The following is a 13387-nucleotide window of genomic DNA, read 5'->3' as shown; positions in this document are numbered from 1 at the left end:
AAAGCCCCTGAAGTAAGAGGAGGCTCCCAAGGTGTTACCTGAGCAGTTGGATCAGATACTGAGCAGTGTTTGTGTCTTGGTCTGACACTGAACATGGTGCTTGGAAGCATCCAGGGAACTGTCACAAGTGTCTGTTTTTATTTCTACAGATTTCAGAACAAAAGAGTCAAGGCCCTGTTGGCCCCTCAACAAGAGAGGAGGGTTTGGGTGGGGGGGCTGAAGCCAAGCGACACTTGGGACACTTGGGGGACCTTGGTGGTAAGGGACAGTCAGGCCCTCTGACAGACTGCACCTATGGGTGCAGAAATGACCACCGTGAACGGCTTTCTGGGGACCATGGGTGTTGCCTGAACACAAGCAAAAGTGCCTTCCCTAAGCAGCACCGGATGCTTAGACACCTCTGAGGAAAATTGGAACTGGGGAGCAAAGCCTCTGCTGAGGAGGGAAGGACAGAGGCAGGGGTGGGGGAAAAGTCAATCTGAGAGAAACAGGCAGAACAAGGAGGGCCCCACCCCTACCGCAGGCCTCTCTGTCCTAGAGAGCAGAAGAAGACAGGAACTCTCCCAAATGAAGGGCAACCTGTCCCTCACTGGAAGAGGAGACATGGGCGGCCTCAGAGGGCTGACAGACTGTGGTTACAGATGGGCTGCTTTCCACCCGGAAAACTGAAGAGGACCAAACACACTTGCAGGCAGAAGCTTAAAAGTGCTCATAGCAGCGGATACACAGAAAGAAAGCAATTAAATTATAATGGACGTTTTACAAAGATTTAAATAGGATGCCTGGGTGGCTCATTGGTTAAGCATCTGCCTTTGGCTCAGGTCATGATCCCATGACCCAGGCATGAAGTGGGGGTGAGGGGTCCGGCTCAGCAGGGAGCCTGCTTCTCTCCTCCCCCACTACTTGTGCTCTCCCTCTTGCTATCTTGTGCTCTCTTAAATAAATAAATGAAATCTTAAAAAAAAAGATTCAATATTAGAGAGATTGTCCATGATATTGGCTGGGAAGGCCCGATGTTTTAATGAGGTCCCTGTTTTCCACATTAACCTTTAAATATATTACACTCTCCCAAAGTTTTTGGAATAAATTTTTCTGGAACTTGATACAATTATCCTGACGTTCATCTAGAAGAAATAAACAGCAAAACTCCATGTGAGAAAGTCAGGATAATTTTAGGTGGGTGGGGGGATGGGGTGACTGGGGGATGGGCATTAAGGAAGGCATGAGATGTGATGAGCATTGGGTGTTATGCACAACTAATGAATCATTGAGCAATACATAAAAAACTAATGATGTACTATATATTGGCTAATTGAATTTAACTTAAAAAAGGGGAAAAGAAAAAAAATAGAGGACATTTTTAGAAAACAAGTGAAGAGAGTGTCATTGTACTAGATATTAAAATATATTTGGAAGAGAGAACCCTCTAATACACATGGTCCCAATGCCAGTGGGCAGATCAGAGTAAAAGAAGTTGGGTTATCCATAGTTTTAGGACCACTGGTATCCAATAATCTTAGGATGATGACCACTGATGTTATTGACTAATTGCTATGTGCCAGGCACCAGGATAAATGCTTTCTATGAATCATCTTAATAAGTCATCCCATGATTCCCCTTATTTTTTTTAAAAGATTTTATTTATTTGACAGAGAGAGAGAGAGATCACAAGTAGGCAGAGAGGCAGGCAGAGAGAGAGGGAGAAGCAGGCTCCCCGCCGAGCAGAGAGCCCGATGTGGGGCTCGATCCAGGACCCTGAGATCATGACCTGAGCCAGAGGCAGAGGCTTAACCCACTGAGCCACCCAGGTGCCCTGATTCCCCTTATTTTATCTGCCAGACACATGAGGAAGCTGTGGTTCACACAGGTTAAATAATTTCTGTGCAGTAACATAGCCAAACAATGCTGTGTCTGGGGTCTGAACTCAGCTGACTTTCTTAACAGATGGTTTCCTAACTGCTTCTCCTAGATTCCCAACTTCATTTATTTTCTCTGGGGGAAAAAAAAAAAGCCCAAGTTTAATATAGCTTAGTGTATAAACAATAGGGTTTGAGGTTCAAAGATGGCAGCATAAAACCAGCATTTCCTCTCTTCCTGAAAACCAACCATATAAACGCAAATAGGAGAAAGAGGGATGGAATAGCTCAACCACAAAGGAGGTAAACGGTCAACAAGCAGAGGTATGTGCAGAAAGACAGGGACAGACGACCGTGGGTGTGAATCTGAGCAGAGGATGTGTCGTCAGATTGGAGGCACATTTGAGGGGCCCAACCAGCACCCAGGACCATAGGTGCCCAGACTGGGTGGGGCTGGAGCTTCCCCTGCACCTGTCGTGGCTCTTAGAATCAGATCTGCAGGATGAAGCGAGAAGCCACATCTTTGGACAAAGTCATCTCTTTCTGGGGATGTGAATTTTCCTCAAACGGGAGTTCTCGAAAGGAAGCCAGCATGTAGCAGCGATACTATGACAGAAGCAGGAAAAGCAACCAGGTAATGGGATCGCACCAGAAAAACGTTGCTGTGAGTTAGACGAAAGCTGTGAACAAAACAGCTGCTTGTCTAAGAAGCCAGAGCTCAAGCAAGAGTGAAATATGAACCAGCAGGAGTGGCGAAAGGCGGGGGGAGGAAACATGAAATCACCAACGTGAAGGAAAAACCAGAGAGAGTGCAAAGAAGAGCAGCCTCGCTGGGGTGAAAGGTGTAGAAAATAAACATGGAAAGACCATACTGAGTCAATGGCTAAAAACCCAGAGAGAAAACAGCTTCTGCAACGGATAGTGACGCCACAGTGGAGAGCCTGCAGAAGAAAATGAAAAGCAGGGAAGGGAGCCAATATTTACAGAAGCAATTTAATCTTCTTTTTTTAAATTAAAGATGTTTAGAATCTGTTGTATTAAATGGCACATCGCCGTGGTGCGACACCGGGCCCAGACGACGCATCTGCCGGCTCTGAAGAATGATTCAGTCCCTTCTACTGGGAAGTCAGGCAGCCCCCATTCCCTCCCAGGAAATAATGTCAGCCCCAGTCTCCTACTGGCCCAACCAGCTCTTTGTGTGAAAAAGGAGCAGACACGCCATTGTGAACAGAGCAGAGCTTGGAATAGGGCTCGCTGGGAAAGAGTGGCTCAGGACCAGTAGCGGCACAGGGTCGGTGTCGCAGCAGAGGAAAATCCAGAGTCAGGCATCGGCGGCAGACCAGCAGGTGGAAGGTATGAGCTCTGACAGTGCAGAAAACATTTATCCAAAATAAATAAATAAATAAATAAAATAAAAAAAAAAAAAAAGAAAAAAAAGAAAAAAAAAAGTATACTTGGGAAGTTCCTCATTGCTTATCCTGGGGATTGAGGGCTGTGTCCACAGAGAGGGAAGCCCGTACTCCTGAGCTGACTGCAGCCTGACTTGCCCTCCAGGAGTGGGAGTGTGCCATGTCTTCTCCCCTTGGCTCACAGCCACAGCTAGCCCAGCAGCCTGGCAGATTCTGAACAGCTTCTCCTCCTGCACTGCTGTCACCCTGACCCGAGGCCTGTCACGGCTCGGGGGCTTCTCGTGGGCTCCAGCCGCAGGTCCTTCTTCCACATCCAGGGCTGATGCACAGACACTCCACCCCTCCTGGATTGTTCCAACAGCTTCCTAGTTTGGGGTCAGCATGGCAGCAGAAGAAAGGGGAGAGCGTCATTGTCACAACTGTGACCCCCACTCACCCCCACCTTGGCATCACCACATCCTTGTAATGACGGAGGGACAGCTGACCTCCTGGGAACTCTCAGATCTCCTTTCACTCTGGCCTGACTTCAAGGTCTTCCTCCATGTTTCTGGAACATTCTGGGCACAAACACACTTCTGCCCCTGGCTTTGGGACCAGCTGGACCCTTGACCTTCCCTGCTTGCCCTACAGACGTGCACAAATCTCGTTTCCCATTTCTTTCAGGCTTCACTGACATTACCTTCTCCCAGGTCTTCCCTAACAACTTTATCTGAAATGCATACTACTCCCCACTCCTCTCTTACCCTCACACACCCAGGAATGCTCTGACCCTTGCCCTTGAATGTTTTTATGACAATACTTCTCTGGGGTCAGAAGTAGCCTTGTCCCTTGGCAGAGAGCAAAGGATGCCCCAGCAGACCATAGGCCAACCACTGGCTGATGCAGTCCCTCCTTGGGGCCGAGTGGCTAACAAGGGGATGGCCCCCAAGACAGCAGCTGAAACTCATTCCTACCACCAAACATTTCTGGAAACATAGATGAGGCCCACTATGGTATTCAGCCCTGATTAAAAAAAAAAAAAAAATCTCTTTAGACAAGAAGACTTGTTTGTCCATGTTAAAGGACAAAAATGTCACAGACAGAATTGGATGTTTCAGACTTAGTGCATCCAGACCCAAGGTCCAAGGTCAAAACTGTAAGAATGCTGTCTTTCCACAAAGACTATTTCCTTCCTGTACCAGCCACCCTCCGCCACTGCATTTACTCTGGAACTCTGCAGCTTCAGGGTTAAACTGTTACAGTTCTCAGACGAACAACCCAAGTCTCTTTTGTTTACATCTTTTTGTCACACATAAGGAAGGTGCCCTCATGTTCTAAATAAATATTTGATTATTGGGAACACGTTCCATAAGCAAGGCTAAATTTTTCCTAAGAAACTTCTTTATCACTTATATAATTAAAGTGATAATATACAATCTCCCTCTTTGCTAACAAAAGATATTTAAAAATAAGCATTTGAGCACCCAGGTGGCCCAGTCAGGTAAGCTGACAACTCTGAGTTTAGGCTCAGGTCCTGATTTCAGGGTCCTGGGATCAAGCCCCACATCAGGCAATGCTCAGTAGGGAGTCTGCTTGAAATGCTCTCTCCCTCTTCCTGTGTCCCTCCCCTAGTTCATGTACTCTCTCTCTCTCTCTCTCTCTCTCTCAAATAAATCTTTAAAAACAAGCAGACCTAGGGCATCCAGGTGGCTCAGTTGGTTAAGTGTCTGCCTTCAGCTGGGATCATGATCCTGGGATCCTGGGATTGAGCATGTGGAGCCTGCTTCTCCCACTGTCTCTCTCTCTCTCTTTCTCTGTCTCTCATGAATAAAGAAATAAAATCTTTAAAAAAATAAGTAGACCTCTTATTTAAAAAATAGTAATAAAATAAGTATAACCCCTGGTGTTATTTTCATTGTAGGAAACAGGCAGTAGTGTGACCTGTGGAAGGTTGATACAGGAATATAATTCTGGCCAGTGGCCAAGGGGTTTTGAAAGTGATAGAAATTGCTTGCTCTGACCCAGCAATTCTACTGGTAGAAATGTATCCCTGGGAAAGAATGGACACCTACAAAGTTCCATGAGATAGAGTCACTGTGACATTTTTAGGATAGTGAAAAGGCAGAAGGAAGCTAACATACACTGTGCAGCAAAATGTTGGGCACACCCAGCTGCCAAGTGTCCATCCTGACCTTTTACTTCATGAAATGGCCCAAGTTGTAGGCATGGCTGCTGCGTGCACAGCTACAAAGCATCTTGCAGACCTCTGTGGGGTTGTTGTTTGTTTGTTTGTTTTGATGCTTATTACTTGGTTTGTTAGAAAGATCTCCCTTTGAGGTAAAAAGAAGAGAGGGGCGGCGGGGATGGGGAGAGGGGCAGGTCTTCAACAATTCCCCGGGGCCAGCAGCAGCAACACAGAGGGGCCCTTGCCTCTGCGATTAACCAGGACAGCTTTCTGTGCCCGATGAGGACTGTCACATGCCAGGCCACCGGGTCTGAACACATGGAACCCACGGAATCGTGGTTTGCAGTTTCATTGTTTTGGAATCTGTTCCACCATAAAAACAAGATGGGGCGGGGCGCAATGCCAAGGAGACACCAAAGAGAAGTGGGGGAGGGGCTGGCCCCCAGAGCAGACCAGCAGAACTGATTTACAGACATTCTGGAGAGGTTTCTGTGGGGGGGATGACTCAAGTCGGGTGGCAGCTCTCTCCCTTCTGTGGAAAAGTTGGAAGTGGCCATGGAGCTCAGCAGGGGTAGCTGCTTGCCAACAGGGATAGAACAAAGGTATAAGCAGTTTGGGTCCCTGATACCCTAGAGGAAAAGACAAACTGGTCTTGAACTGTCCAGACTCCTCATAAGAGAAAGAGTAAACCCTTGTGGCTTCAAGTCACTGAGCCCAATCCTAACAAAGGCAAAGCGATGGAGGGATCTATGGAAGTATTCATGGGAACACTACACAGGGATTAAAAAGTCTTAGTGATTACCCATGCTTATGGAGACAGAAAGACATTCACAGCATATTGATAACTGAAGAAAGGAGATCATAACTCTGGAAGAATCATGATCAATTAAAAAAGCCTGTAAAATTATGAAAAAAAATATATATGAAAAATATATATATATGTTTGTAGGGGGGCAGGTATGAAAGGCTAACCAAAAACACTAAGAGTAGTTATCTTTACCTTTGAATGATGCTATTTGGAGGAAACTTAACTTTATGAAATATTTGTTGCAATTTGTTTGTTTCTTGGTTGACTTCATATTGCACAAAAAAGTTAAAAAAAGGCTACGGTAACTTACGTTGCCCATCAGTGATGGGAAGGAAGAAAATGTCATCAGATCCATGACTGATGAAGCACTATGTCATGTACGAGAAACACTCTATCAAACAAATAAGACATGGAGAGAAGCAAGTAAGTGACACAAATAAGAAACTTACCAAAAGGGAAGCAGAAGTCATCAGTCAACAGAGGATAACAATGTTTCAACATTGTTAGTAATCCAAATATGCAAATTAAAACAGAAAGTGCTTTCAACCATCACACTGTAAAGTTTAAGAATAAAAAGATGCTTTCGAATTGTTGAGGAGGCAGGGGCACACACGGCTCACCCTGCAGTATTTTCCAAAGGGCCCTGGGCCAGCACAGATTGAAAGGCATAAATGTGGTCATGTTACTGTGCTTCTGAGGACTTCCCTAAAGGAGACAATCACACGCTGCCCCACATGCATATCCAAGGCTGTTTATCCCGTGGAGTTCATAATACAGAGAAACTGAAAATAATCTCATGGGGAAAGGGGGAGCCTTGCACAAAGGCAAGTATTAGAAATAATTCTGAAGAAGGTGAGTGTTGTGGGGAATGTTCGTAATACCATACATGGACATATATATATAAACTAAGTTAAATGCATGCTGTTTGTTTTCATGTAATATGTAACATGCGGCTTCAAAGACGACCTAAAATAAAAAGTCACATGGGCAGATACTCTGAATAACATGCATTAGCTTTTTGAATAAACTGCTTTCACATGGACAATGCATGTGGCAGCCTATAGGGGAGTAGCCTCAGGGAATTCTAAAAAAAATTAATTGATTTCCTCCTGTAATGAAGCAGCTTCTAGCATCCTCTTCCCCTGCTCCTTTCTCTCTTGCTCTGGAAGGAAATATATCGGAAAAGAGGTGTAAGTGGCCCATTTGTTTTGCTTTCCTTCTGTTATTTCCACAATAAGGAAATGCAACAGGTTATTTTAAAAAGCAACACCTGGAACACAAACCATAATAAAGCGAACAAATAAATAGTACACTCAGAACAATTAAACACACATAGTGGGTCTTAGATTGTTAAGAGACTGTGATTTATTTGCTTGTTTGTCCCACCCATGTGTGTTTGACCTTCATTTGATCCATAAATTATTGAGTAAAGATGAGTGAATAAGAAAAGAGAGAGAACTCCAAAATGCTGGTGAGCACAGGGAAGAACCCTTCCCTGGAGGAGACTGTAAGATGGACACAAATGATCTCTATGGTGTCTAGAATGTTCCCCGTTAGCCTGCATGTTACATGTTTCTATTTCTGCAACATTTACAGCCTTACCGTAAAACTGGTGAGGCCACTTTGCTTTTGCAGAGAAAGCATGATTCAAATATGATATTTAATATGACAGGCATATTCAAACAAAGAACACTGGATGCTCAACATGGGACACGGATGTGAGTGTTTTGAAAAGACTGTACCAGAAAAACGATATGGAATTTGTCTATTCTAAGATAACCAGGTAAATAAATCAATCAACAATTTTATTTTTAACCTTCTAAACCCGCTTAATGTCATATGTATGTATATGTTCTGGGGAAATGCTTTTCAAACAATGAGCAATTCTGACCATTGGTTCTTTCATCTGCATATGGAGGGGTGTGTGGTGCTCCCCCAGCAGATCACAGTCACACCATTCAAGTTGGCAACACAGAGCTTTCCCAGGAGCTGAAATAACTTCCACTGACTCCCTGCCCCAGAAGTGATCTTTCCCAGGGCAGGCTATACAAGACCAGGCACTCCTGGTCCAAACTAAAAACACTCAGATGGACCAGTAGGGGTAAGCCGAGAAGACAGAGTTGGTGGAGGTGAGAATGTATTTCCTTGCCAGAAGCACATCTGGAAGGATTTGAAATGCTCCTCTAGAGCATTTGAATCTTTAGATTCAAACATGTTTCACAGGCAGTGAGCAAACCAAGTAACGTCATACCTTTAGAAAACTTCCACACTATGGTGGGTACAGGATAGCCCTCGGCTGAGCAGTTGAGGACGACAGCCTTGCCATAGATCCCGTCCTGGTCCCGTGGCTGAACCACAAATTTGGGAGGAACTGAAAAGACAGAAATGTCACCTTTAGTTCAGACAACAACACAACTTATTTTAATACCTGTAGGTATGATTTGAAGAATTCCAAGAATTTTAATGAACATTGAAATACAAACAATGTTTGTATGTTAATATACACGAAAAATTGGAAAACAGTATTTGTGAGCTAGAACAAATTAGGAAAATGACCTCATTTTTCCGAATGAGGAATAAATCATTTTCCTAATAAATCAATGAGATTCTTCAAACTGAAGTTACTTTGCACCTGGAAAAACTGGGTTCATGTGTGGAAGTTGACTAAACCCCAGGTATGTGACATTCTTTTTTATTTGTGTTACAGAAGATCTTCGGCAATCCAATCCATGGTAAATAGAATCAGGACCACAATTGGAAGAACAAAGAGTAATTATCGAGAGTAAGTATTCCTCTTGGGTGTGCACTGCTCAAAGCATTTGTGTTTGTTCTTCTTCTAACAGGAGATGAAGGGAAAATTAATGGGCATTCCCTAAAGGCAATAAAGAACATAGCATGGTATTGAACTTTGCCCAAAAATCTGATGAAGACACATAGACCATTATTCTTGATGTCAGCACTCTCCTGGGCCAATGGGGGACAATGGAGGTTAACTAAAGTGAGGTACCATGATGGCTTTATAATAAGTGTACTTATTAAAAAAAAAAAACAGATGAAATAACTGAGTATTTGGTGACTTTTGTGAGGAGCTGAAAAAAATGCATCCCTACCCAAAACATACACATGTCCTCTGTGTAGAACATGCCTGTCAAGAGAAGGCAAATGCCTTGTTCTGTTATTGCTATTCTAAGAGTATTTGAGCTTTCTCTGAAAGAGATGGTACAGGTACTTCTAGAAAAGGCAGCATCTGAAGGTATTAGAATCTCAGAAACTTTTCCATCAAAATCAGAATCTCAGAAAATTCTTCATCCCAAAATGATGAATTATATGATGAACTTTGAACAAAGCAATCACAGTACTATGTAAGAGGAGATGGACTGTGTCCCCTGTATGTCAGACCCTTAGCAAATGTGAGCGTTCTTCCTCTCCTTTCCATAATTCCTGGTAAAAGCTAATCTTGTCTGCTTTGCAGATTCCATAATTCTTCCTTTAGACAAAAATGGGCCTATGTGTTACAGATCAATAGGGAGTCCAACCATCACATGAATGGACTGGTAGAAAGATCAGAATCTAGGTGAGTTAGACACTTAAAAGCATGTTGAAATGATACAAACCATAGTGAAGATCATTGTGGTCATAAAACACCCTAGGAGGAGGAAATGGTAGACATGAGAAGCAGCTGGAGCTGGAACTCACTGTTGTTTCTGAAAGAGATGACAGTGATGGCTAAGAGTACAGAGCCAAGGACTAAACACCAGTGCTTGAGCTCCAACTCTGTTTCTTCCAGCTGGATGATCTGGTGCAAGTTATCAAATATCTCTTGGCTTCGATTTCCTTATCTGTAAATTGGGGATAATTACAGCACTGATTTTATCAGACTGGTGTGGGGAATCAAATGGATTATGATTGCAAATGTCTCTGATCTAAGTGTGCTGGTTTATTTAATAAATGCAGGTATGTCCAGCTTTAACATATCCTTAACAAACACAACTCCCAACTTGCAAATTAAATAATTTATATGGCCAATAGGTCTCTTCAATAATGCTTAACTATTAAGCAATATTTTTTCATTTAGATGATATCCTGAGACATACATATTCAATAAATGTAAATATATTTAAATTGGGTGATAAGGGATGACTATTTCATGTTGGAAAACTTATTCCTAGGAAAAATGCTGGAGATTATATAGAGCAAAGTTTCTAGTAAAAATAATCAACCTCAAGGATAGATTGTAAAGTTTGAGGCACCATGCCAAAATCACTCCAGCCAGGTGGAAGGAAAATATATAGTCATCTATAGTCTATGCTCTGGCTCAACTTCTGCTGACAGAAGGAAACTCTGTCAAATGGGCAGGGTAACTAATCGCTTGCATTTCCTCTGGAAACATGTCTAATTATAATCGATCCATGACCCCTCCCCTCAATTTGGTTCCAATCCAAAGGGACATTACTTAAAAACTGATCAAAGAGGTTTACATGGGAAATAACCATTGACATATTGCAAGTATAAGGTAATTACAGGTGGAAATGGCTTATAAAACTGCAAATTACCTTTCATATCTTCCTCTTTCATTTCCTTGTATCAGGTACTCATGGCTCTTCCTCCAAAATGTATCACATACCCTCAAATTCTCTTCATCTCTTCACTGCCATGCTCTCATCACGATGGGCAGGCAATGTGCGTGGTAAAGTGCCACACATGCTCCCTCCCTCTGGTTTCAGCACACCAAGGGCTGGACAGTTCCACACACCTGCCAAGGTGCCCTCCAAGAGCATGAGTCTCTCTGCTGTCTGGGGCCTTCTTAGGAGTCATACATTCTTACTCACTTTCACTGGTGCAACACAGAAATGTGGGAGACAAACATGTAACAATGAGAGGGCAGGGAGGGGAGTGCCCCTCCTCTCCAGTCCATCCCGTGGAACTATTCTGAGGCACGTTCTATGGCTGTGCTTCTCACACACTGGAGGGCATCACAATCACCTGAAGAGCTGGCCCAAACATGAGTTGCTGAACCTATCTTCCAAAGTCCTGACTCAGTGGATCTGAGGAGGGATCCAAGATACTGTCTTTCTAATAATCTACCAGTGACGCTGAGGCTGCTGGTCCAGAGACAACACTTTGAGAATCACTGTTCCGTGGGACTCCTCGGGATTCCTCAGAGTACAAATGAGTCCCAGCGGCCCACAGCATCAACCAGCTCATTAAAACAACTTTAACTGATATCTTCTCTCTCCTTCTGATCTCATTCTCACCGCCCCCATCCCTCACTCTCGAACCCAGGAATCACATCGCAAATAAGTGATCAGCAGCCAGTCATGGACTTCGAACTCTGCTTTCAGAGGAACTCCCCTTGCAACAAGGCTGGTTCCTGGAGCAGCTTGCTAATGGATCTACTGGCACCTATAGCCCGACTTCAATCCATTCCTCACACACTGGCTGGAAGAATCCAAGACATGAACTGGATGAAGTGAGTCCCTGCTTCAAACCAGCAGTGCATTCCTGTTGTCCCTTAATACAATCCAGACTCTTACAACACTCTGAAGGCTCTTTACGACTTGACTTGACATTCTTCTCTGGCTGTTGTAAGACCCCATCTATCCCCACTCCCATGACTGCTCTTGCTGCTGGGTCTTCACATAAGCTTCTTATGTCTTTGTTTAACAGATTCTCACTTACGATTATTTACATCTCAGCACAAAGTCCACTTTGTCTGGAGCCCCTTACTGATGTTGTGGATGAGATTAAGTGCCCCCAGAGAACCCTGTGTTACCTGCTGTTGCCTTTACTGAGCATGTCTGATATTGCTGCTTTCACTGCCTGTCTCCCCCATCAGGCTCTGCCCTGCAGGAGAATAAGAACCGTCCCTTTCCCATAGACCACTGTACCCCAGCATGGCGCACAGTGATAGGACACAGAAAGCTCTCTGAAAATGCCTGTGGAATGGACTGACAAATAGGTATTATTATTCCATTTTTACAGAATAGGGAAATAGATTTTGTCCAAAATAGCATGGCTGAGTTAATATCACAGATCAGAGTGACCCCAAACCCCAAAGCCTTTGAGAAGGACGGACCTACTTTCTTCTGAGGGTGGAGAACAGAAAGCATTCTAGGAGGATTCTGGGCAAGGAAACACATACCAGAAGTGGAACTGTTGCAATTTGAGCTAAAACTTATATGATAGGACCCGAAGACACAGCACAGCACTCTGTATGGTCTGGGTTATAGTTCTCCAAAGTTACTGGTTCCCTTGGTAAAAATTATATTTGGGATGTATCTGGCTGCTTCAGTTCATTAAGTGGCTCTTGGCCACTGGCTCAGGTCAGGGTCTTGAGGTCAAGAGATCAAACCCCGGATCTGCTTCTGCGCTCAGTGAGAAATTTACTTCAGATTTTCTCTCTCTCCCTCCGTCCCTCCCTCTACCTTGTGCTTTTTTTCTCTCCCTCTCTCTCAACTAGATAAATAAATAAATAAATCTATCAAAAATAAAATTATATCTTGGTTTCCTTTTATTTGTGTAACACTTTATTTGGTACGTTGTAGTGAGCATATATGCCAATCTTGTTGACTTTCCAATAGAAAGTGGAGGAGGAGGGTGATTAAGGAAATAGAAGGGATAGATTCAACCAAATAATTATGTCACATCCCCAAAAGGCAACATAAGCCATTCTTGCCATACACCTTTGTGTCATGAGACTCTTGCAGTCTGACAGTATCTCAAGACCCCAGGGATTCCTTGGAAGGAGCTGAATACTGAAAATTATCTGGAATTTGTGCTTAAAAAATGTGCAAAAACTGGGAGCCTGAGTGGCCCAGTGGTTAAGCGCCTGCCTTCGCTCAGGTCATGATCCTGGGGCCCTGGGATCAAGCCCCACATGAGGCTCCTTGCTCTGTGAGAAGCCTGCTTCTCCCTCTGCCTGCCTCTCCTTCTGCTTGTGTTCCCTCTCTCTCTGTGTCTCTCTCTGTCAAATAAACAAATAAAATCTTTTTAAAAAGTGTGCAGACTGAAAATAAATTAAAAAATGATTAAAAAAAGTGTGCAGAAACTAAAATTTTTTTAATGTTGTGTTTTCAACTTGTAACTTTTATAAGTAATTCTGCCTTTTTAATAGTTTTACAAAAATGTTCTGAAGAGGCTATAAATCTGT

General features: G+C 43.6%; 1 protein-coding gene across 1 annotated transcript in view; it reads right to left on the bottom strand.

Annotated features, from left to right (window-relative positions):
* Window positions 1–13387, bottom strand: part of DSCAM (DS cell adhesion molecule) — a 655321-nt gene that overhangs the window by 233780 nt on the left and 408154 nt on the right. Inside the window, exon 10 of the mRNA XM_032865305.1 lies at window positions 8489–8608. Coding sequence (XP_032721196.1) covers window positions 8489–8608 — 120 coding nt within the window. The remainder of the gene's footprint in view (window positions 1–8488; window positions 8609–13387) is intronic.

Source organism: Lontra canadensis, unplaced genomic scaffold, assembly GCF_010015895.1.
Source record: "Lontra canadensis isolate GAN:19392208 unplaced genomic scaffold, GSC_riverotter_1.0 scaffold29, whole genome shotgun sequence".
NCBI lineage: Eukaryota > Metazoa > Chordata > Mammalia > Carnivora > Mustelidae > Lontra > Lontra canadensis.
This window is presented reverse-complemented; position numbering and strand designations above follow the sequence as displayed.